Genomic DNA, 25726 nt, shown 5'->3' with positions numbered 1-25726 from the left:
TTGTTGGTGGTAAGGGACCTGTGTTTCCATTTTTGCTCCTTCATCAGAGGAATAAAAGTTCATTCTCAGGGACAAGAACTTCAGAAAATAACTGTTGTTTGCCTCATTAAAAATGAGAAGTGGAGGAGGGATTCTATCATTTTTTCATCAACAGAATGTATTTTATTTTTTTAACAATATATTTTAAAGAGACCATGAGTACATTTATGTAAATGGAAACCCTGTTTTATGGTGTAGCTGTTAAAAATGTAACCTAAGTAATCAGTGCAGAGTGAACACATCTGCCTGATGCTGCCAAGAGGCTGAAGAAATGCACAAAATGTGCTATTCTGGGCCTTATGATGTTCATTTTTCTCTTAATGTTGAGTAAATAAAAACTTGAGCAAACTCAAAAAAAAAAAAAAATGTAACCTAAGGAAAAAAAAATGTAAACTAAGGAAAAATAGCTGAGACCTATTAAATTTAATTCAATTAACTATTTTAGCTGCTTTATAGCAGAATTGGTAGTGAATATATTTGTACTTGAAGAGCATACTGAGTGCTAGATTTGTTCTGGAATTCATGTGATGATCAGCTGATTCTAGTGTATCTTAAAATCAGGAGGAGGAAGAATAATTTGAAAACTTAAATGTCAGAACCCAAGGGAAATTCATGTCTCAGGAACTTTTAAGTTCTAAAAGTGATTTGGTATTTCATCATTTTTTCCTGTGCACATAGCTAGTCACACAGCAGAATGAAGCCTGTATTAATTAATTATTTCAATGTATGCATTTCAGGCATCATGGATTTCTAGTACGTTGGGTTTCTGGTTTACTGAACTTCTAGAAAGAAACTGCCAGTTTACCTCCTGGGTTTTCAACGGCCGACCCCACTGCTTCTGGATGACAGGCTTTTTTAACCCCCAAGGATTTTTAACTGCAATGCGCCAGGTAATAGTTTCGTCTTACACCTGTTGTGTTATTATGATTTTCTTTTACAAGGTTTTCTTCTGTCAGTATAGTTTTAAGACTATAACGAGACAGAGAATGGCTGTCCCTTTGTGCCACCAGCAATTACGTTGTCCTGAAAGGAAATCCAGCAGCTTGTTCTCAGGCTGCTAACTTGACTTTCAAAGAATTTATTTTTTATCTTTATATTTGATATAATTTGATATTTTTTTTGTAAAATACAGTGGCTGAATTAGGAGATGGGTATTGTTTATGAGAGAATCTTTTTAACTGTAAAAGTACGATTCTACTTCCTCCGAATTAGGGTAATTGGGGGTTCCCCTTTCATCACTGTTACACTCTTTATGTTAAGATAAACCTCTAACCACTCTCTTCATCCTTTGCTCTTGTTCTTGTCCTGAGCAGGAAATAACGCGGGCCAATGAAGGCTGGGCCTTGGACAACATGGTGCTTTGCAATGAAGTCACCAAGTGGATGAAGGATGACATTTCTGCCCCTCCCACCGAGGGTGTCTACGTCTACGGCTTGTATCTTGAAGGTGCTGGTTGGGACAAGAGGAACATGAAGCTCATTGAATCCAAACCAAAAGTGCTCTTTGAGCTGATGCCTGTCATAAGGATTTACGCGGAAAACAACAGTAAGTTGTCCTGTGCATTTAGGGATGGTTGGCATCAGATTGGATAATGTTAGAAACACAAAGTCTTGTATATTTGTTATCATGGTGTGAGGATTTTACTATCTTATCAGCATTGGCATTCACACCCATGTTTAATGAGTGCTTGTTGATTGCTAGGTACTTTTTTGGGTATTACAGGGGAGGCCATGAATCTAGATCATTCTTGCCTATTTACGAAAGCAGGTCAAATATATAGGGATACCCACGAAATGTTAGGTGATGAGATAAGAAGCAAGTGTTTGGAATAGTTAACAGAGGATGGGAAAGGAGGGGAGATGGGAGTGGGAAGAAGTGATCAGGGGCTGGGTCTTAGGAGCAGAGCCTGGACAGGGCCCGGAAGGTTTGATAAGATGAGGTGGGACGAGTGGTAGAAGGGAGGCTTTCTAGGCAGGACAGCGTAGGACCCCCCTGGAGGTGATGATTCTACCAGCTTGGAGATTTAAGCCACAGTGTGAAAGCCAGATTGAATTCAGGGCCATTTGGCTTAATCCAGTAGCTAATAGTAAAAACCTGGGTTCATATTCCAGCCTACAAACATAATATTATGTCTATGAAGCAAACGTTATTGCACTTTGACAAAGTTCTGTGTGGTAAGACTAAAAAGATCTAAACTGGTTTCCACCATTGGCCTGATGTGTTCTGGATGCTTTTGTTATTACATTTCACTCAGCTAATATCTTCTCAGCAATAACCACCTTTCAGCACACCTGGGACTTCCCTGTTCATCTCATTTTTTAAAAAATGTATTTTATCTTTTTAATAAAAGTTGCATATACTTAAGGTGTACAACATGATGATTTGATATACACATACATATATGTGGTGAGATGATTGTTGTAAGCCATGCACTTTGGTGATGGCCGAGATAGTGTATTTCAAGGAAAAACTGATTTTTTTTTTAAATATTTCCTACACATATTTTTTAAATTACTTTATTTTTTTAATCTATAAACATATATTTTTATCCCCAGGGGTACAGGTCTGCAAATCGCCAGGTTTACACACTTCACAGCACTCACCATAGCACATACCCTCCCCAATATCCATAACCCCACCCCCCTCTCCCAACCCCCTCCCCCCATCAACCCTCAGTTTGTTTTGTGAGATTAAGAGTCACTTATGGTTTGTCTCCCTCCCAATCCCATCTTGTTTCATTTACTCTTCTCCTACCCCCTTAACCCCCCATGTTGCATCTCCTCTCCCTCATATCAGGGAGATCATATGATAGTTGTCTTTCTCCGATTGACTTATTTCGCTAAGCATGATACCCTCTAGTTCCATCCACGTCGTCGCAAATGGCAAGATTTCATTTCTTTTGATGGCTGCATAGTATTCCATTGTGTATATATACCACATCTTCTTTATCCATTCATCTGTTGATGGACATCTAGGTTCCTTCCATAGTTTGGCTATTGTAGACATTGCTGCTATAAACATTCGGGTGCACGTGCCCCTTCGGATCACTACATTTGTATCTTTAGGGTAAATACCCAGCAGTGCAATTGCTGGGTCATAGGGTAGTTCTATTTTCAACATTTTGAGGAACCTCCATGCTGTTTTCCAGAGTGGTTGCACCACTTGCATTCCCACCAACAGTGTAGGAGGGTTCCCCTTTCTCCGCATCCTCGCCAGCATCTGTCATTTCCTGACTTGTTAATTTTAGCCATTCTGACTGGTGTGAGGTGATATCTCATGGTGGTTTTGATTTGTATTTCCCTGATGCCGAGTGATGTGGAGCACTTTTTCATGTGTCTGTTGGCCATCTGGATGTCTTCTTTGCAGAAATGTCTGTTCATGTCCTCTGCCCATTTCTTGATTGGATTATTTGTTCTTTGGGTGTTGAGTTTGCTAAGTTCTTTATAGATTTTGGACACTAGCCCTTTATCTGATATGTCATTGGCAAATATCTTCTCCCATTCAGTCAGTTGTCTTTTGGTTTTGTTCACTGTTCCCTTTGCTGTGCAAAAGCTTTTGATCTTGATAAAATCCCAAAAGTTCATTTTTGCCCTTGCTTCCCTTGCCTTTGGCGATGTTCCTAGGAAGATGTTGCTGCGGCTGAGGTCGAAGAGGTTGCTGCCTGTGTTCTCCTCAAGGATTTGGATGGATTCCTTTCTCACATTGAGATCCTTCATCCATTTTGAGTCTATTTTCGTGTGTGGTGTAAGGAAATGATCCAATTTCATTTTTCTGCATGTGGCTGTCCAATTTTCCCAACACCATTTATTGAAGAGGCTGTCTTTTTTCCATTGGACATTCTTTCCTGCTTTGTCAAAGATGAGTTGACCATAGAGTTGAGGGTCTATTTCTGGGCTCTCTATTCTGTTCCGTTGATCTATGTGTCTGTTTTTGTGCCAGTACCATGCTGTCTTGATGATGACAGCTTTGTAATAGAGCTTGAAGTCCGGAATTGTGATGCCACCAACTTTGGCTTTCTTTTTCAATATTCCTTTGGCTATTCGAGGTCTTTTAGGATTATTTTAGGATTATTTGTTCCATTTCTTTGAAAAAAATGGATGGTACTTTGATAGGAATTGCATTAAATGTGTAGATTGCTTTAGGTAGCATAGACATTTTCACAATATTTATTCTTCCAATCCAGGAGCATGGAACATTTTTCCATTTCTTTGTGTCTTCCTCAATTTCTTTCATGAGTACTTTAGAGTTTTCTGAGTATAGATTCTTAGTCTCTTTGGTTAGGTTTATTCCTAGGTATCTTATAGTTTTGGGTGCAATTGTAAATGGGATGGACTCCTTAATTTCTCTTTCTTCTGTCTTGTTGGTGTAGAGAAATGCAACTGATTTCTGTGCATTGATTTTAAATCCTGACACTTTACTGAATTCCTGTACAAGTTCTAGCAGTTTTGGAGTGGAGTCTTTTGGGTTTTCCACATATAGTATCATATCATCTGCAAAGAGTGATAGTTTGACTTCTTCTTTGCCGATTTGGATGCCTTTAATTTCCTTTTGTTGTCTGATTGCTGAGGCTAGGACTTCTAGTACTATGTTGAATAGCAGTGGTGATAACGGACATCCCTGCCATGTTCCTGACCTTAGCGGAAAAGCTTTCAGTTTTTCTCCATTGAGAATGATATTTGCGGTGGGTTTTTCATAGATGGCTTTGATAATATTGAGGTATGTGCCGTCTATCCCTACACTTTGAAGAGTTTTGATCAGGAAGGGATGCTGTACTTTGTCAAATGCCTTTTCAGCATCTATGGAGAGTATCATTTGATTCTTGTTCTTTCTTTTATTAATGTGTTGTATCACATTGATTGATTTGCAGATGTTGAACCAACCTTGCAGCCCTGGAATAAATCCCACTTGGTCGTGGTGAATAATCCTTTTAATGTACTGTTGAATCCTATTGGCTAGTATTTTGGCGAGAATTTTTGCATCTGTGTTCATCAAGGATATTGGTCTGTAGTTCTCTTTTTTGATGGGATCCCTGTCTGGTTTTGGGATCAAGGTGATGCTGGCCTCATAAAATGAGTTTGGAAGTTTTCCTTCTATTTCTATTTTTTTGGAACAGTTTCAGGAGAATAGGAATTAGTTCTTCTTTAAATGTTTGGTAGAATTCCCCCGGGAAGCCATCTGGCCCTGGGCTTTTGTTTGTTTGGAGATTTTTGATGACTGTTTCAATCTCCTTACTGCTTATGGGTCTGTTGAGGCTTTCTATTTCTTCCTGGTTCAGTTGTGGTAGTTTATATGTCTCTAGGAATGCATCCATTTCTTCCAGATTGTCAAATTTGTTGGCGTAGAGTTGCTCATAGTATGTTCTTATAATTGTCTGTATTTCTTTGGTGTTCATTGTGATCTCTCCTCTTTCATTCATGATTTTATTTATTTGGGTCCTTTCTCTTTTCTTTTTGATAAGTCTGGCCAGGGGTTTATCAATCTTATTGATTCTTTCAAAGAACCAGCTCCTAGTTTCGTTTATTTGTTCTATTGTTTTTTTGGCTTCTATTTCATTGATTTCTGCTCTGATCTTTATGATTTCTCTTCTCCTGCTGGGTTTAGGGTTTCTTTCTTGTTCTTTCTCCAGCTCTTTTAGGTGTACGGTTAGGTTGTGTACCTGAGACCTTTCTTGTTTCTTGAGAAAGGCTTGTACCGCTATATATTTTCCTCTCAGGACTGCCTTTGTTGTGTCCCACAGATTCTGAACCGTTGTGTTTTCATTATCATTTGTTTCCATAAATTTTTCAATTCTTCTTTAATTTCCTGGTTGACCCATTCATTCTTTAGAAGGATGCTGTTTAGTCTCCATGTATTTGGGTTCTTTCCAAATTTCCTCTTGTTATTAAGTTCTAGCTTTAGAGCATTGTGGTCTGAAAATATGCAGGGAATGATCCCAATCTTTTGATACCGGTTGAGACTTGATTTAGGACCAAGAATGTGATCCTTTCTGAAGAATGTTCCATGTGCACTAGAGAAGAATGTGTATTCTGTTGCTTTGGGATGAAATGTTCTGAATATATCTGTGATGTCCCTCTGGTCCAGTGTGTCATTTAAGGCCTTGATTTCCTTGTTGATCTTTTGCTTGGATGATCTGTCCATTTCAGTGAGGGGAGTGTTAAAATCCCCTACTATTATTGTGTTATTGTCGATGTGTTTCTTTGATTTTGTTATTAATTGGTTTATATAGTTGGCTGCTCCCATGTTAGGGGCATAGATATTTAAAATTGTTAGATCTTCTTGTTGGACAGTTCCTTTGAGTATGATATAGTGTCCTTCCTCATCTCTTATTATAGTCTTTGGCTTAAAATCTAATTGATCTGATATAAGGATTGCCACTCCTGCTTTCTTCTGATGTCCATTAGCATGGTAAATTCTTTTCCACCCCCTCACTTTAAACCTGGAGGTGTCTTCGGGTGTAAGATGAGTTTCTTGTAGGCAACATATAGATGGGTTTTGTTTTTTTTGTCCATTCTGATACCCTGTGTCTTTTGATTGGGGCATTTAGCCCATTAACATTCAGGGTAAGTATTGAGAGATATGAATTTAGTGCCATTGCATTGCCTGTAAGGTGACTGTTATTGTATATTGTCTCTGTTTCTTTCTGATCTACTACTTTTAGGGTCTCTCTTTGCTTAGAGGACCCCTTTCAATATTTCCTGTAGAGCTGGTTTGGTGTTTGCAAATTCTTTCAGTTTTTGTTTGTCCTGGAAGCTTTTCATCTCTCCTTCTATTTTCAATGATAGCCTAGCTGGATATAGTATTCTTGGCTGCATGTTTTTCTCATTTAGTACTCTGAATATATCATGCCAGCTCTTTCTGGCCTGCCAGGTCTCTGTGGATAAGTCTGCTGCCAATCTAATATTTTTACCATTGTACGTTACAGACTTCTTTTCCCTGGCTGCTTTCAGGATCTTCTCTTTGTCACTAAGACTTGTCAATTTTACTATTAGGTGATGGGGTGTGGACCTATTCTTATTGATTTTGAGGGGGGTTCTCTGAACCTCCTGGATTTTGATGCTTGTTCCCTTTGCCATATTGGGGAAATTCTCTCCAATAATTCTCTCCAATATACCTTCTGCTCCCCTCTCTGTTTCCTCTTCTTCTGGAATCCCAATTATTCTAATGTTGTTTCGTCTTATGGTGTCACTTATCTCTCGAATTCTCCCCTCATGGTCCAGTAGCTGTTTGTCCCTCTTTTGCTCAGCTTCTTTATTCTCTGTCATTTGGTCTTCTATATCGCTAATTCTTTCTTCTGCCTCATTTATCCTAGCAGTGAGAGCCTCCATTTCTGATTGCACCTCATTAATAGCTTTTTTGATTTCAACTTGGTTAGATTTTAGTTCTTTTATTTCTCCAGAAAGGGCTTTTATATCTCCCGAGAGGGTTGCTTTAATATCTTCCATGCCTTTTTCAAGCCCGGCTAGAACCTTGAGAATCGTCATTCTGAAATCTATATCTGACATATTACCAATGTCTGTATTGATTAGGTCCCTAGCCTTTGGTACTGCTTCTTGTTCTTTTTTTTTGTTGTGAATTTTTCTGCCTTGTCATTTTGTCCAGATAAGAGTATATGAAGGAGCAAGTAAAATACTAAAAGGTTGGCAACAACCCCAGGAAAATATGCTTTAGCCAAATCAGAAGAGATCCCAAATCGTGGGGGGGGGGGAGAAAGGGGATAAAAAGGGGTTCAGAAAGAAAAAAAAAAAAGAAACTATTAAAAAAAGAAAGCCGATAAAAAATATAAAAAGAGGAAAAAATATATATATATTATTATTTTTTTAAACATTTTATTTATTTATTTGAGAGAAGAGAGAGACAGTGAGAGAGAGCATGAGCGAGGAGAAGGTCAGAGGGAGAAGCAGACTCCCCGTGGAGCTGGGAGCCTGATGCGGGACTCGATCCCCGGACTCCAGGATCATGACCTGAGCTGAAGGCCGTCGCTTAACCAACTGAGCCACCCAGGCGCCCAAAATATATATATATTAGATAAACTATTTAAAAAACGTTAAAAAAGAAAACGGTAAAAGTTAAAAAAAAATTAGCAGAAGAAGAGAAAAAGAAAAAAAAATTAAAAAAGAAAAGAAAAAAAAATTAAATTAACTGCAAGGCTAAAAAATCATGGGGAGAAATCCATGAGTTCCGTGCTTTGCTTTCTTCTCCTCTGGAATTCCGCCGCTCTCCTTGGTATTGAAACTACACTCCTTGGTAGGTGAACTTGGTCCTGGCTGGGTTTCTTGTTGATCTTCTGGGGGAGGAGCCTGTTGTAGTGATTCTCAAGCGTCTTTGCCCCAGGCGGAGTCGCACCGCCCTTACCCGGGGCCGGGCTGAGTAATCCGCTCGGGTTTGCTGGGTTCGCTTTCGGGAGCTTTTGTTCCCTGAGCGCTTTCAGTAGAGTTCTTTCAGATAGTGGTTGATTTTCTGTTTCTAGAATTGCTGTTCTTCTTCTCTTCAATCTCCCGTTGGATTTGTAGGTGTTTGCAATCTTTAGATAAGCTATTTAGCTGATATCCCGCTACCCGAAGTAGTCTCAGCCTGCTACTTCTCTGCCATCTTGACTGCTCCCCCGGAAAAACTGATTTTATGACAGAAACACAATAGGTTTTTCTTTAAACAAGTAAGGAATAGTCCATCTCTTTTTGAAAGACAGCTTCTAGGATCCCCATGTCTTAGATAAATATCACATTTGGGAACATGGGTCAAGGGAAGAGAGTTTATAAACCATGAATATTTATTTTTTAAGCAAATATTTGCTGGATGCCTGATATGGGCCAGCCACTATCTTAGGTGCAGAGGACACAAAGATAATGATGAACCAGATCAAACCTAGAAGGGATTCCCTGTAGTTAGGGAGACTGCCAAGTAAATCAATAATTGAAATGGAATTTGATACATGTTAAGATAGAGATACACTCAGAACGCCCAGAAGAAGCACTTCATAATGAGGTGTGCTTTGATGGTAAGAATGAGTGTGAGAAGAGTGGGCGATAGACTTTTCTTAGCAGAGGGAAATACATTAGCCCAGTCGGTCATCCAGTATCTATCTGGTTTTGACCACCCGTGTGCTCTGCTCTGGTGCTGGGGACGTAACAGGGAAGAAAGACCAGGCAGAATCCCCATTCTTAAGGAACCCAGTGTCAAGGAGGGACAGGCAGCAAAAAGGAAGCAGACATAGCTGGTCCTTGTTACTCATGGATTCTGCACTTCAGAATTCACTGTACTCTAAAATCTGTCTGTAACCCACGAGTCCATGCATGAGACACAGTCATTTGCAGGCAGAAGAAGGCTGTGATGTGCCTCATGGAGAAAATACGTGTCTAACACAAGCTTCACTGAAGCGTGAGTTAAAGTGCCATGAGTTCAATGTTCAGGAATCAACAATATATATGAAAATGTGTCTTTAAACAAAAACACATCTACAATAAGGTTATGTATTGAGTGGTTGATGAACATAATGGGACCAGAGGCTTGTAGGAAACCTGCCCTCTGTTTGGAAACCCTTGGAACAATGGTTCAGTGATTGCTAATTCCCTGTTCCTAGAGATTTTATGTACTGAAGTCCCATGATAATGAGAATCGACTCTAAATGCACATACTGGTTCCAGATAGTTCTTTTCTATGAAGGAAACACACTTGTGTCATGCTAGGGAACGGGTAGTTTAGGGGTTCGGGGAGAGGCTTGCTGAGGAGAGAACATTGAGCTGAGATCCAGGTGACCGAAGGCAGTTCTGCGAATATCCAGGAGCAAAGGTGAGAGTGCAAAGGCATGAGGTAGTGGTGGATATGCTGTGAGTGAGGAACAGAAAGAAGGTGCGTGAAGGGAGAGGAGCCTGTGAAGAGAGGACGGCATCAGAAAAACAGGAAGGTCCTCCACATACCCCAAGGGAATCTGACAGGATAAATGTGTCTGGCTGAGCCTAGGCAAGCAAGCCGCCTGTGGCTTCAGATTTATTGGTTCTTAGGGTGGTGTGAAGACCTGGGGCAGTGGTTACTTTGTAGAAATAATCATTAAGTGTTCTTTTAACCAAGATAATATTTTAGAAATTTTGCTTAATATATCATTGGGCCCAGTCAACACGTTGCAAAAAATGTTTCCCTTATAAAGTAAAAATAAAATAAAATAAAATAAAATCTTCCTCACATTCAGTTAGGTGTTACTTTTATATATCTTATGACTAAACTATAAAAATCCATTGCAACATGATTTTGAGCATCTCAGCATGGTATCAATAAAATAATAATTTCATAATACAGGCCGTTCTTTATTATTTAAGAACACATTTTTATAGAAGAACTGTACTCACCCTGCTGGGAATTAGTCAGCGGTGATGCTCATTAGCAGCAGGTTAATGGAGCAAATAGAATAAGCAAAGGAAAAAGTGACTAATTTCAAAGCACTGAAAAAAAAAAAAAGAAAAGCTTTCATTCTTTTTTTCTTTTTCTTTCATTTTTTTTGATTTCAGTAGCACTTGGTGGAAACCTGTTTTGCCAAATAGCTTTGTTGTCAGAGAAGTGTTTTTTAGTGATGAAAAGCTAAAATTCCATTGCTGTTTTCATACTATAAACTTAATTTTCATTTAATCTTGATAACTGAATAGGGCTCTAATTGAGCTAAAGGGTGTGGCCTTGTTAATAAAGCTTTAAAGTTTAAGGTTAAAATTCTTATAGTAAATTGTTTTTATGTTGACATGAAGGGTAACTTTTAGTTTAAATAATAGTTTAATAGATATTTATTGTAGGTTTAAAAAATTGCGTAATGTGTCCCCAAATGCTTAGGATATCATAAGAATGTCACCCAAATAGTATGAAATTCACCAAAAGGGCAAAACCTCCCATATCAACTCTAGTTCCTTTGCTCTCAAAGGAAGTTGCAAAGAGGCAGACATAGGAAATTTCTATCTCCCTATAGATTATATATAGATAGAGTGATGCTCCCAGTGAACTTCAGTGCTGTAGGCAATGTGATGGGAAAATGGTAACTGGAACCTTTGGGGGGACAAAGCAAGACTTAATATGTATCTTTGGGCACTCAGTAGGGTGAGGAGGATCTCAGGGTCTCTACAGCTAATGAGGAAGAAGGTGTTTCTAGAACACCCTGGGAGGCACCCTGGTCCAACACTGTGCAGACATGGGGCTGGGGGTGCGAACAGCCCATGCCGGGACCAGGAGGTGGGGGCCTTCTGACTCTTGAGCCCCATGAAGAGCCGTCTTCAGTTTGTAAACCTGGGACTCGTTTAGAGTCATGGGGAAGGTGAATCTGGGGAATTTTTTTCAGTGAAAAGATAAAGGTGGGTATAGATTTGTGCATGTGTGTGTGTGTGTGTGTGTGTGCATGTGTGTGTGAGGAGAGAGAGAAAGGAGAAATCTAACACACCTTGGGCATCTGCCGCATTTCAAGTATTATGCTATGCTTGGGGGGTCATTCCCATATATTAATTTGTTTAATCTTTACAACAACTCAGTAAGCTATATCATCCCTGTTTTGCAGATGGGAAAGTTAAGGGGTAGAGATGTATGAAATTGGCCTAGGGTTTCCAGCTACCAAAGCTGGTATCAGAATGTGGGATGAACGCAAACCTCTGGGAATTCCTATGTTCTTCTTAAGACTATGCGTTTAGGGAGTCTCTCCGGTGTCTGGGTTGAAGCTTCAACTCAAAGCCTAAATTACAAATGAGGACAGCTTCTTTGCATTTTGAAGTCATGAGTTTATTTTTCTCAGGTACATGGTGGAGTAGATACAGAGTCTGCACGTCTGGATGAGCACTCTCACTTCCTGTGGCCGCCTCTGCATGCTGCAGACTAAAGGGTTCAATGTGGTCACCTCCCCTGCCAGGTGGCAAGGGTTGGAGGGGTGGGGGGGACGGGGCGCATGGGCTCAGGTAAAAAGGCAGTGAGCCAGGAGCCTGGGTATTTGAGTTGTATTTCTGATTTTATCACTCCAGTAATTAGTCATGTAGCTTTTAAAAATTTTTTTAAAGATTTTTTATTTATGTATTTGACAGAGAGAGAGGGATCACAAGTAGGCAGAGAGACAGGCAGAGAGAGGGGGGCAAGCAGGCTCCCCGCCAAGCAGAGAGCCCAATGCGGGGCTCAATCTGAGGACCCTGAGATCGTGACCTGAGCCGAAGGCTGAGACCCAACCCACTGAGCCACCCAGGTGCCCCAGTCATGTGGCTTTGAAGGAGTCTCAACTATGCTTTAAGTTGAAGTCAGACATCTAATTGTTATTTCCAGTTCATTTTCACCTTCTCCTGCTAAGATGTAGAGGCACACACACTTAGAACATTCTGACTATTGCTGAGATTAAGGGTATAGGCTCTCAACCCATTCTGGCCAGGTTTGGTTCCTATCACCTACAGCTTTGTGACCTTGGATGAATAGCTCACCTTGCTGTGTTCCAGTTTCCTCGTCTGCAAAATGGATTTCATAATGGTACCCATCACATAAGGCTGTTAAGAGCATTAAACTGACAGGTGGCTAGCACCCAGTTAGCATACAATAAATCATTTTGTTATTATTGCTGATATTAATACGCTAACTCACATGTTTGTTGCAGGATTAAAATAAACATTTAAGAGTCCCCTTTTAATCACTTCAATGTCATTCACAAAGAAGAGTTAAACAAAGAAATGATTTAAAGGTTATATAGGGAATCTCTATGTAACTTGGTTGTTTTGGATATCAGAAGGAATGTATGATGCAGTGATATACTAGCACTTGGATGAAAAGCGTAGGCTAGAGAGGGAAGTGACATAGTTAGAAAGTGAAACTCCTTTAAGCTGTTTAAACCTTTCAGATCCGAAACCATAGCCTCTCCCCGATTTAGACAGCCTCTTGTCTTGGCTCCTCCTTCTGGGACCCTAAGGCTTTCGACGTGATTAGCTGATTTGCTTTCCCTACCTAGCATGTTTATTTTTGTCTTCAAAGTTACTTGTCTAACTAGGGCTAATGGCTTTGAATCATCTGTTTTGACGTGGTTGTTTAGCGTGTGTCGGCACCTTGACCATGAAATGGCACTTCCAGCAGCTTCTAATCCTGCTGCGGAAGTTGGCTGCCTGCTCTGGTTTGGCTTGGGCACCTTTAGTTCTGCAACAACTACAAATAAACAAAATTGGATAAATATCTCAGAGGATTGGTTTTTACCTGTCTATTGAAAAGAATGTTATTTCCCACCCCACCCCCCAATTTGTCTTTGCTTTTGGGATTAAAATCCAAGTATTCCTATACTTCCCAAGGTGTAATTATTACAATTACGTATATTTATTATTACATACATACTATAATTACATTTGCACCAAATGCGAGACTACACTGGGTTCCTTCAAGATTTATAACATTAGTCAAATTTGTGTCAAGAAGAACAATATTTAACACTTATTATATATTTACAGATCCCAGGATTAAAGGATTTGATGATATCAGTCAATACTGTTAGTATTAACTACACTCCATGAATTCACTGCGATTCACTTGTTTAATCAGAATTTTTGATATATTTGCCTAATAATTATTATGAGTGATATTCTCATGGTAATTTAAAAAATAACACCCAGATTTTAAAACTAGGTGTTAAATTAATTTAGATTCACTCTCATGATTAATTTCATGGGATTAAGCAAACCCATAGTTTTAAAGTAGTGTAAAGTACCTATGAGTTTGTTTTAGAACAGGGTTCCCTGACCTTGATATTATTGATATCCTTTGGTGGGGTGCAGGGGGTGCTGTACTGTCCATTATAGCACATTGACAGCATCTTTGGCCTCTGCCCACTAGATGCCAGTAGTGGTCTCCCAGCTGTGGTAACCAAAAATATCTCCAGATAGTCACAAATGTCCCCCACGAGTGAAATCATCCTTGGTTAAGAATCACTGCTTTAGAATATTTACTTTATATTGAAACCTAATGTATAATATCATCATATTCAAGTGTTTAATTTCTCCCAATAAATTAATTACAGTGGAGGTATAAAAACACATGGCAAAGCAGGTAGAGGGTTTTACTGGGTCAGAAAATGAGATCTTAACTTTTGAGAGTGACTCGCTTTTGGAATTTGTTAGAAAAAGATAAATCATCATGCAAGTTAGTTTTGGGACATAAATTCAGCAATATGTCAACATCTCACGTAGAGCGTTGAGAGTTACTGTTTCCAAGTTTCACGTGTGTGCATCACACGAATTCACCAAAGCAACGTTCTCCTCTTCATTAAACCTGCTTTGGTCTGAATGTTTATGTGAGGGTCATGTACAATGTTGGCCTTCCAGAGGGGCACAAGGATGGGTGCAGACACCACGTTTGTGCGGAAACAATTTAGGAAGAGAAGAGAAAATAATGTACTGCTTCCTGAGATGGACGTGAGGAGACATGCAGATAAGCTATGCGGGTGGTGTAGAGTGAAGGAGAAGCTGACCAAGTTCACGTTCCAAGCTGTTCCATGCAGAGGCTCCTCCCAAAGCCCAATTTAGTATTTGTAAATTTTTACTCTTTTTCTGAAAGCCTTGTGCCACCTGTAAGACCTGGATCTGTCCCTGATCGTGGGGTTTCCAAGACTGGAGAGAACATGAAACTTTGGTTAGGGATGAATATATTAGCAAGGGTCTTTGAAAGATGGACATGCGTAAGTTGTCTTTGTTGCAAAAGTAGTTTGGAAACTCCGTGTGTTCATCTACTCCAAAATGGTAGATTGTGTCTCAGGAAGATGAACTGTGCCATGGCTGTCTACTTCCCAGCCACTTCTCTTCCTCTGTACACATGGAGAACTCACAACCCCTGATAAGGGTGGGGAACATCCCCTGTCCTGTGATTTCAAATATCCTTTAGACTATGGCACAGAGGGTCAAAGGCAGAGATTTGAAAACATAATCTTAATATAATGAAATACTAGTGAGCCTTGGTGCTGGGCATCTGATTAAAAGTGACAGGTGCCTTGTGTCAAAGGCAAACCCTGAGAGAAAAATGGAGAGGGTGTCCATGCACAAGATTGGGTGAGGACGTAGAGGAGAAAGAGTGCAAGGGCCATGTTGAACTGATGGGTGGAAAGGAAGCAGTGGGAGGTCCATTGTCATTTCATGTGGGCAGGGATTATCGTCAAGGACAGGGGACAAGGGGCCAGTGGGATAAACCTGAAGATGTCTGGGTGTTTTGTCATACTCCCTGGAAACCTGCAGTTATGTCTGCTTCACATCTAGGGAGGACTGACCTCAGGAAGAATCTCTCTCATTCTACCCAAACTTTGGAACGATCTTTAAAATGCACAGATTTGACTCTGCATGCTGTTGGGGCTGCTTAATTTTGAAATTCACCAAGTTTTTTTCATGGATTTTTTTTGTAGCTTTAAGAGATCCTCGGTTTTATTCCTGCCCCATTTACAAGAAGCCAGTTCGAACGGACTTGAACTATATCGCCGCTGTGGACCTCAGGACGGCCCAGGTCCCTGAACACTGGGTGCTCCGTGGGGTTGCCCTTCTCTGTGATGTCAAGTAACATGGGGTGTGTCCCTACCGAAAACTTCAGAAAATGCAGGTCCGAATTACCCTAACCTTTATTTGTCCGTGAGCGCTGAACAACGTTGATCACGCAGGTTAATCGTGCAGCTAATGAGCTGTGTAGGTTTTCCCCACTCCTTAGCTGGACGCTTAATCACTTTTAACCTGCGTCATCCTTAATGACCAATCCGTGTGTTTATTGAAAAGTTATTTGGTTATTTAAAAGCAAAACTTACAACTCCCTAATGAAGTGTGGCCTGCAAATCCACAGTAATGCATTCAGGTCTAAAGACAGGGTAGGTTGGGGCGCCTGGGTGGCTCAGTGGTTAAAGCCTCTGCTTTCGGCTCAGGTCAAGATCCCAGGGTCCTGGGATCGAGCCTCACATCGGGCTCTCTGCTCAGCAGGGAGCCTGCCTCCTCCTCCTCTCTCTCTCTCTCTCTGCCTGCCTCTCTGCCTACTTGTGATCTGTCTGTCAAAAAAAAAAAAAAATCTTAAAAAAAAAAAAAGACAGGGTAGGTCAAGCAGACATTTCCTTGAACGGATTATTCTTCCGCTAATGTGGTTCTGGAAACAGCCCTGTTCACTAAGGGAACAGACAGGTTTGTGCTGATTTTGCTTCTATGGCCTTCTGCATTTAGGTCAGGTTAAGAGATTTGTTTTCATAGCTCAAGCAGCCATTTGGGAAGACCTTTTAAAAAAATGGAAGGAAGTAGATGATTGGGTTAAGAATGTGAATCGATGAATAGACAATTCATGTAATCCTAGAGAATAAACATATAGAATGATGTTCAACTCCACTGATAGTTAATAATGAGATACTGATATTTGTTATAATAAAAAATATGAAGGCTGGAAGTGACTTGTGGTGAGGTCTTTGTAAAAGTGATATGCTTAGAGATTCCTAGAGTGATGGAAATCAACCCGTTCTTTTTGTAAAATAATTAAATATCCAAGCACAGAAACAGCCATAAAAATGTTCATATGCTTTGAGTCTTATCTTCTCTCCTGGAAATCTATACCAAGAAAACAATTGAAGAGGCTGAAGTAATTTATATAGCAAAATACATTTAATAACAGAAAACAGTGAGAGCACCCTACGCGTTCAATACTAAGTCTATAGTTACAGAAGTAGGGGATGTGAGGCAGCCACGATAAACAGGATCAAAGCTTTCTTAGTATGGAAATGGTAAACATGTAGTATGAGGTTGAAGATAACACCTCATAAAATATCGGGTTGACTTGAAATGGTGTAATGATTGGAAGACCAGGCAAAGAATAGAAGTCAGTTGGTGTGGGGGCCTTTTATTAATAAAGAAAATACTATCTGTGGAACTCTTCATATGTTTTTATTTTAAATCCTGGTTGTGAATTATAAACTGCTTCATCTATAACTTATTGACTAGAAAACTTGGTCAGAATTAGAGCTGTGGTCTGCAAATGATTGCTTAAATTCACATCTAACTTAGTGTTTCTGGTGATAAACCATTTTATAGGAAGGAGGGGCTGCAAGGATGCAGGTGTGGGTCCCTCTTATTTTATGTTAATTATGGTCAGAGCTAGGCCTGGGGGGTTCATGGGACCCCACCCATCTTGGACAATACTCTTTTCATTTGAGCAGCTTCAGCTGGTCTGAATTACTATATACTAGTTGATTGTGGGAATTGTGGTAAAACAATCATTTTATTTTGAAGAACAAATAATAAGATGTAGAAATGATGTGAATTAATAAAGAGCTGTTAATGAATGTCAAAATTATAACTGCTCTTTCTCAGCCAGGGAGCAAGTGCCATTGCGTATCCAGAAATAAGGTTTCAAAATGAGGTTTCTTATCAAGTTAACTTGTTGAAAATGCATAATTCATCTAATTCTGTGAAACGAAATTGTTGGTATGTATGTACAAGTCTTTGAGACCCAAAGTGGGAAAGGACACCATGGAGACAACTAGAAATTTTTTGGGACAAATTCAGTAAGAAATGTTGCTGAAGAAGTGAAGAGCCAAGGATGCCCCTTTCCACACCACCTCCAGCTCTCACCCTGCAGCTCCCACCCACAGAAGGTTCTCGGCTTCTACTGAATTGGGTGTGGGGCAAGAGAGAACCAACTCATTGATTCTTTCCGGTGATGGGAAGAGTCGCCAACTGCTTGCGTGAACGCAAGAAAGAAAACAACACGCGGTGAGGGTACGGTGTCATTGCCGAGTCTTTGTCATCATCTCAGTATTGATTTACTTAAAAAATTACTTCAGTGTGTCTGATTCCTGTGTGTCAGGAACAATGGTGGGGAAAAAAATGCCCACATTCCCTGATGTAAGAGGACTAGACACAGAAAATAAGCGACTATTCAGGTATATAACTTTACATGATCTCAACGTATGAATGTATAGTATGACACATGTATGAGATTCATAGAGGGACGTATAGAGATTGGAGTTCTGCACTCCAAAGGAAAATGCCGGGTGCTAGGAGCGAGGGAGACCATAGCCATTCAGGTGTCACGGATTAGTAGGCAGAAGCCACACTACAGCATCCCTGTTTAACAGAAGACACCAAGAGTACCAGCAGCAAGGAACTCCCCCGAGCCAAAGCAGCTACTTACGGAGGCCGAGAAAATTAAGGCCATCCCACCTCGAGTTTAGCATTAGCACAAGTATAGCCATCTTAGCTTCGGCAGCCATCTCAGGCCCCTGTGACCAAGGGCTGAACTTTCCCCTACTTTACTTTAGTTCCAGGGACCCCCACCCTGCTTTAGTAACAGGAATACCTAACCCTGTAAACACTTCCAGGAAAAACCACTATAACTAACCCTGTAAACACTTCCAAGAAAGTACCTAACCCTGTAAACAGCCCGGCAACAGCTAATCAGCTTACTGCAGAAAAGTCTGAAACTTCTCCTCCCTGCCACCACCGCCCCCCCCCCCCCCCGCCTCTTGTAATGACCCATAAAAACCCCTGCCTTAACTAGCGTCGGGGTCCAAGTCCCTACTCTGCTGTGTCGGGTATACTTGGGCCCAAGCTTAAGCTTGTCAAATAAACCCTCATGTGATTGCATCGGTGTTGGCTCCTTGGTGGTCTCTTGAACATGAAAACTTGGGCATTACACTGCTGTCTGGTTTTTCTTGGTCCCCTGGTTCTCCTGGGCAGGGGGCAGGTATTGGTGACTCTCTTGACGCAAATGAAGTCCTCTCAGAATTGAGACAAAAGAAAACACTTTGCCACGTCAGAACTTGCCTGATGTGTGGGGATTTCCACTTACCTCTCTCTCCTCTGAGCTTCTCTTTAAGGGAGCATTGGCAAGCATCAAACCCATTCAGCAGCAGCAAGGCCAGGTCCCCATCAGGGGATGTGGCAAAGCCACAGCCCAGGTGTTCTTGAGCAACCTCTCTACCATGGGTGGTTTCCCTACGGAGACCTCATGTGACTGGGCCCTAAGGAAGGGCATCTCTGGAGAGGTGACATCTACGTTTAGATCTGAAGGACAAGGGAAAACCTCTCCCACCTGCCAGTACTGGGGAGTCTTCTCTTGCTTCCTAATGAGAGGAAGTGAGCACAGGAAGGGTGACAGGAAACCCAGCCTGGAATGGGAGGGCTGAGGAGGGCTGCTTCCTAAATGGAATTTCAAACCTTGCTTGACTGCTGCCAGCTATAGAGCAGTGGCCCGTGGAAATCCTGTGTTCCCAAGTCACTAGAGTGAGAAGCACTTCTTGGTGTTAAACGCTATTTGTGATAGAAAAGTCTTGTCAAGAATTCTACAGTAGGAGACAGGATGAGGCAAATCACGAGTGTTATGTAGTTAAATGGCTTTCAGGAGTCTCCACTACAGACAAAATGCACGGCATTGGCGATATCTTTATTAGTGATAAACTTGCACTCGAAGGTGTAGAATTACAAAAAAAATTGCTATGTTACCCTATGCTGATAATGTAGTTGACAGATTTTTTGCAGCACAGAAATCTTTAGTAATGATAAGAGTAATAAAATATATACATGAGCAGTTTTCTCTTAGAAGATATAATTTCCACTCCCACCCAGATCTGCAACATATTTTTTTCCTATGTCAGACCCTGCTGAAGTGCACAATTGCTTTTACATTTAATTTTATTCATTTTTAAAATTAAATTTAAGATTTTTTCAGTGTTCCAGAATTCATTGTTTATGCACCACACCCAGTGCTCCATGCAAAATGTGCCCTCCTTAATACCCACCACCAGGCTCACCCCCCCAAACCCCTCAGTTTGTTTCTCCGAGTCCACAGTCTCTCATGGTTTGTGTCTCCCTCCAATTTCCCCCAACTTCCTTCTCCTCTCCATCTCCCAATGCTTTTACATTTTAAATACTTTTCTCTTGCAAGTGCTCAGAGTGATTTTTAAAAATTATATTGTGTAACTGATGACGTTGATGGGAAGCCCTCAGCAGCCCATCAAAATAATACCTCTTAAGGGTAAACAAATGGTCTACTTCTATTCACAATATGGTCCTCCAGATTGGGCGAATGCTTTGGAAGACCAATAAACAAATCAGTAGCTTGTGAAAACACGAGGACATCTAGTAGTTTCAGCTGGTAATTTCTGTGGCTTTTAGTTGTAGTAATTTTTGCAGTTTATGCATTCTGGTCAATTGACTGACATCTGTCGTATCCAGAATGTGCATTTGAAGAACCCTCATATACCACCACGTTGAAGAAGAGGAGAGAATTTGAGGTCAGCTTTAGAATCAGAGAGTAACTTGGCTAAGACCCTGAACCCATGAATGCATTCTTTTTTTTTTTTTAAGATTTTATTTATTTATTTGACAGATCATAAGTAGGCAGAGAGAGAGAGGGAAGCAGGCTCCCTGCTGAGCAGAGAGCCTGACGTGGGGCTTGATCCCAGGACCCTGAGATCATGACCCGAGCCGAAGGCAGAGGCTTTAACCCACTGAGCCACCCAGGCGCCCCCCCCATGAACGCATTCTTATTTATCTTAAATGGTGAGTTCCATTCTGTGTTGCATGTGAAAACCAGTGAACTTGACCGAGGCAAGGGCAGAATGTGTTGTCGACCCAATCTGTACCCGAGGGCCTTTCCTGGTTCTGTTTATCAGGCTGGAAAAGCCATACAGCAGAGCAGCCCAATAGATAGAACTTATGGGATGGATCCTACTCTCTCACCTGGATGAGAAGACATGAAAAAATAGAGATTCAGTGTGAAGGAAGGAACCTGGGGGTGGGATGAAGTATTCTGAGTGGGGCAGGGTGGTGGGTAAGTAGGAGGGTCAGGTTTGTTTACAGACACTGTTAGAATGCAATTATTAGCAGTAATTCTGGTGATCAAGACAATGAATGAGTAAATGGCCCTTTAAAAATTTGCTTTTTTTATCCCTTGGATTTCAAAGGTTTCATTACAAAATGCCAGTGGTATTATGATCTAACGTTAGAATTTCAGGGCCTCGAGGGGTAAACTCTGAGATTTTTTAAAAGTCCTATCAGCTCCCACCTCTTAGGAACACTCATCATACCACTGTGTGAATTTGGCTAATGAGTCTTCTTCCTAGCCTTCTTTGTACCTTCTCTGATTTAAGACTCCATTTAGTTTCCCAAGGCTCCAGATTTATAGGCAAGCTTAATTGTTTCCAAGTTTGAGCTTATGTTGGGTGCGTATGGGGCCAAGATCGGGAGGCTTGTTCTGTCTTTAATTTGTATGCCAAACGCCATTTTTCACTGGGCTCTACATTATTGTTCCTTGCTGTGTGTCGTGTGTGTAGAGCCAAGACATATTGTGCAGCGCGAAGCTCTGCCCCTGCTCTGGTAAGGTCTTATGATTACTGTTAATACCTTTCTTCATGTATTTCTTCACTTAGGCTAATACGCGTAACATTCATATCAAATGTAATCACAAACAGTTGCCTGGAAAGCCAATTAGGTTTTCCCCACTACTTGTGCAAGAGTCAGTTTTAATAAGGCCACATACAGTGTTCATGGGTACTTGAGAAGGGAGAAAGATTAAATGCGATGAAAGACGCCCACAAGATTGCCTGGAAAGTCACACGATGGGGAGATTGGGAAAGGATTAAGAAGCAAAACCTGTGTTCTGGGTGGTTGTGAACACTCCCCTTGACTGTGGACGCACTTTCAAATTCATTCTGTTGGAGCTTCCTTTTCCTCCACTCAGTCTGTCGGGGTGTATCCACTTATAATTTATTTATGCAAATATTTAAGGCAAATTCCTGGAGCCCTGTAGAAAAAGAGCTTATAAAACGTTTTTGTGTTTTATCATTTGAAAAGTGATCATTTGCACGCCCCTCTGAAACTTTTTGCTATTCTAGCAAATAGTGAAAATGTTCTCAGTGTCTCAAGAATAAATCACTATTGTTCACATCTTAAATCCCCTGATACATTATACCTCCGATCTTGAAGATTTATTCAAGTACAAATGAGGGTCATTATAAAAGACGGACACTGTAAGCTGAATTATATTCTTGCAAAACAAAAATCTAGGTATTTTGATTGTAGTAGGAAACAGGCAACTGTGCATTAATTGGAATATAGTTAATGCATATGTCTGCTGTGCTTTCCCCTACTTTGGTTTATTTTTGTTTGTTGTTTGTTTTCCTAATCGGTTTCCCCCATGCTACATGTCTACTACAGTCTTAAGTGGAAAAAAAAACCAAAAGAGAAGACATTATTTGGCCCATATTGATACCATGTAAGGACAGGGAATTTACAGGTAAATCTGGGCTGTGCATAAAACAGACAACTTTTCAAAGTTGATATTGAAGTTGTGGAATCATTGCATGTTTAATTATTTTGACCCCTGCTAACACTAACGTGTTCACTCTAGATGTAAGTATACTATTACTTACACAAATATGTGTTATGTACAATACATAGAACAAATATGAAATGTTCTAAGATCATTGTCTTGCCTGTGAATGAAAATCAACTAGCTGGTTTCACGAAAGTTTATGTCCCTCTTTTATATTGTATGACTGGGTCTTTAGGTGAATGGTAAAAGAGAATGAGGAATCATCTGGGAATTAAATAAACCTTAGCAATCTCGGTTCACAGCAGCCTCTTCCTAACCAGTAACAATATGTCTTATGGGGAAAGAAGACACCAGACAGAGCCTGTCGTACTGCTGCGTGGTGTGGGTTTGTATCTTGATGTGGTGATGCCCTTATGGTTCTACTGGGGCACAGCCCCCCACGCACAGTGTGTGCTCCAGGGAAGCTCATGTGGGGAGTTTTGGCATTGCAGGGTCTACAGCCTCTAATACAAATCCCAAGGTGGTTTATAGTCTTCTGTAGACTGGGACAAACGTTTGCCAAGGTGTGAAACCTTCAGATTGTGTCTTGGCAGAAAGTCCCTTTCCTCAACCTCGTGGCCACCTTCAGTTACATCCTTGGCTCTCAGCAGCTTGAACTGCTAATGACTTAAGATGAGCTGCCCTTGGAGGAGCTCTTCCATTTAGATAGAGACCTGGGCTTAAAGACACTTTTGCATGTGATGTCTCGCTGGCCTAGACTATTATTTCCCCCTCCAGCCAAAGTTTTCATGGAGTCATCTTTACAATGTGGGGGGGCTGGTTGACCCCCGGTTATGACAGGCTGTCTTTCAAATTTAACCTCATGTTAAAAGGACAACTCTGCATCTCATACACAGAGGCCTTGACAGAAGCTGGGGGTTCAAACCTATCTTGGCCTATTTCAATAGAATTATTATTACTGCTATTTTGTTCTAAAATGAGAAGTTCAGGAATGTCAAAACCAAATGGCACCCCAGGATAATAGCTGTAAACCTGAAATCTCCTGGTCTACTCAATCATTCCATTTGGTCATATTATCTAGGCTCTAAGTACTTCACTAAAGGAGGCTGTGTTAACCATAAGCATCTTTATTTAAATTCAATTAGCCAACATATGGTACCTCATTAGTTTCAGATGTAGAGTTCAGTAATTTATCTGTTGCACGTAACACCCAGGACTCCTTACATCTTAATGCCCATCACCCAGTTACCCCATCCCCCTACCCATCTCCCCTTTTGTAACCCTCTGTTTCCCATAGTGAAGAGTCTTTCATGGTTTGTCTCCTTTTCTGATTTCTTCCTATTCCGTTTTCCCTCCCTTCCCCTATGGTCCTCTGTGCTGTTTCTATATACCTCATATGAGTGAAACCATATGATAATTATCTTTCATGAGCATCTTTATACATAATCATGACACTAATCAAAGGCACAGAGCCTACACTGTGACAAAACATTCACAGGAAGAAGTCAGAGTTCTAAGTGAGGATGCTAATACCCGTACCTCCATATCAAGCCCTTACTTCCAGCCCTGCTCAGCAGAAGCTTCTAGTTTTCCCACCTTTACCATCTACTTGCCCAGTTCAAATCACCCAGTGGTGGCTGTCATCATCTGGGGCACAATAGGAACAGGAGTGTGAATAACTAGGCTCTGGAGGTCCTTCCTGGAACACTTCCTCTCTGAGACACTCCCTGTCCCCAACTGGCTGCCTGGACATGCTCTTTCTTGACCACTCAGATGCCTGGAAGATGGCAGGGTGACCAGAGAAAGAGGAACATTTGGCACCCACAGACTGGCTCAGACTCACAGATGAAATCTACCACTTGCTAGCTGCATAAATTTGTTGGAGTTGATTAGCATTTCTGAGGCATTGTTTCCTCATCTGCAAAATGGGTATACAGTACCTTCCATGGGAGGCTGTTGTGAGGGACAATAGTGACAGATAACCAGAAAGTGCTCAAAACAGGAGCGCTCAGCAAAGGAGAGTTCCTCTCCTCTACCTGTTATAGGTCAACTCACACAAGGAAGAGTGGGGCGGGCGGCCACCACCCGTCCTGAGGACATTCTAAGGAGATGAGGCTGATGTCAACACCCTTCTACATAAGCCATGACACCCTTTAGCTCCGTCAATGCCATTCCCTTTGTTTTCAGTTTATAAGAGAACTGATTTCTTGGGTTTCTTTCATTCTTACTGTTTTGCTGTGAGTGTGTTTGAAGGTCAATTCCAAACCAAAGCTTTGCAATCTACAATTTTTCTCCACACGCTATGTCATAAATATACGAAGTGTGTATACTAATATGCCATTGAATGCTGATGTCTGATGCTATTACTCACGCTGTAGTTGTCAAGCGATATCGCTCGTTCTTTGTCATTGTCCAGACTAGTGCGACAGATTCGTTATTTCATTCACTAACCAGTTGTGAAATGACAAAAGGAAGAAGTAAAATGAACAATAGATACTGGGTTGAAATCAAAGTTACTAATTTTGTGTGTGTGTGTGTGTGTTTTTTAAAGAAACCTCAATTTGTGGGGCACTTGGAGGGCTCAGTTGTTTGAGTGTCTGCCTCTTGATTTTGGCTTATGTGGTGATCTTAGGGTTGGGAGATCAAGCGTCCCTATCAGACTCTGTGCTAGGCGTGGAACCTGCTTAAGATTCTCTCTCTCCCTCTGCTTACCCCACTGTGTGCATGCACACTCATGCTGTTTCTGTCTCTCAAAAAAACCCACAAAACCCTTAATTTGTTAAAGTATTATTATTATTATTTTTTAACCCTGGGTGTATATTAGAGTCATTTGGGGACCTTTAAAAACCTGTTGTTGCCAGGGCTTTACTACAGGCTACTAAAATCAAAATATCTAGGGGAAGGGCCAAGGACTCCTGTTAAAGCAGCTTGGATCCAGAACCACTAGAGGAAGGAGTGAATGGTTGCAGACTACTAATGCTCATCAATAAAGCAATGAGGAAACTTATGTTTGTGGTTCAAACAGCTTAGAGCAATTATGTAACTGGAGAGTTGCAATGCTAAAAGTACCTTTAAAATATGATATTAGAATGTTTCTCATTTTTTAAATGTCTCCCCTATTTTTAAAATGTTTTTATTTTTAGCTTATTTCAGAGAGACAGAGAGAGAGAGAGCACGCACCAACATGAATGGGAGAGGGGCAGAGGGAGAAGCAGACTCCCTGCTAAACAGGGAGCCTGACATGGGACCTGATCCCTGGGCCCTGGAATCAGGACCTGAGCCAAAGTCAGAGGCTTAACCCATTGTGCCACCCAGGCATCTCTAATGTTTTTCCTATTAATACTCTCTTTTAGTCTCCAACTTTCAAATCTTTATTATAAAACATTGTTGCTGAATTCTGTATCCTCTATGAACCCAAGAAGCAAATAGA

At 40.9% G+C, this 25726-nt stretch overlaps 1 protein-coding gene across 5 annotated transcripts in view; it reads left to right on the top strand.

Moving 5' to 3' along the window:
- DNAH5 (dynein axonemal heavy chain 5) overlaps positions 1-16890 on the top strand; it is a 277211-nt gene extending 260321 nt beyond the window's left edge. For all 5 annotated transcript variants that reach the window (XM_047730540.1, XM_047730538.1, XM_047730537.1 and 2 more), the window contains 4 exons: positions 777-929; positions 1353-1584; positions 15404-15857; positions 16075-16890. In XM_047730540.1, coding sequence (XP_047586496.1) covers positions 777-929; positions 1353-1584; positions 15404-15555 — 537 coding nt within the window. In that variant the 3' untranslated portion in view covers positions 15556-15857; positions 16075-16890. The remainder of the gene's footprint in view (positions 1-776; positions 930-1352; positions 1585-15403; positions 15858-16074) is intronic.
- The last annotated feature ends 8836 nt before the right edge of the window (positions 16891-25726 follow it).

The sequence above is a fragment of the Lutra lutra genome, chromosome 5 (genome assembly GCF_902655055.1).
Source record: "Lutra lutra chromosome 5, mLutLut1.2, whole genome shotgun sequence".
Taxonomy (NCBI): Eukaryota; Metazoa; Chordata; class Mammalia; order Carnivora; family Mustelidae; genus Lutra; species Lutra lutra.
The sequence above is the reverse complement of the archived record's forward strand: the minus strand, read 5'-3'. Positions and strand labels throughout refer to the sequence as shown.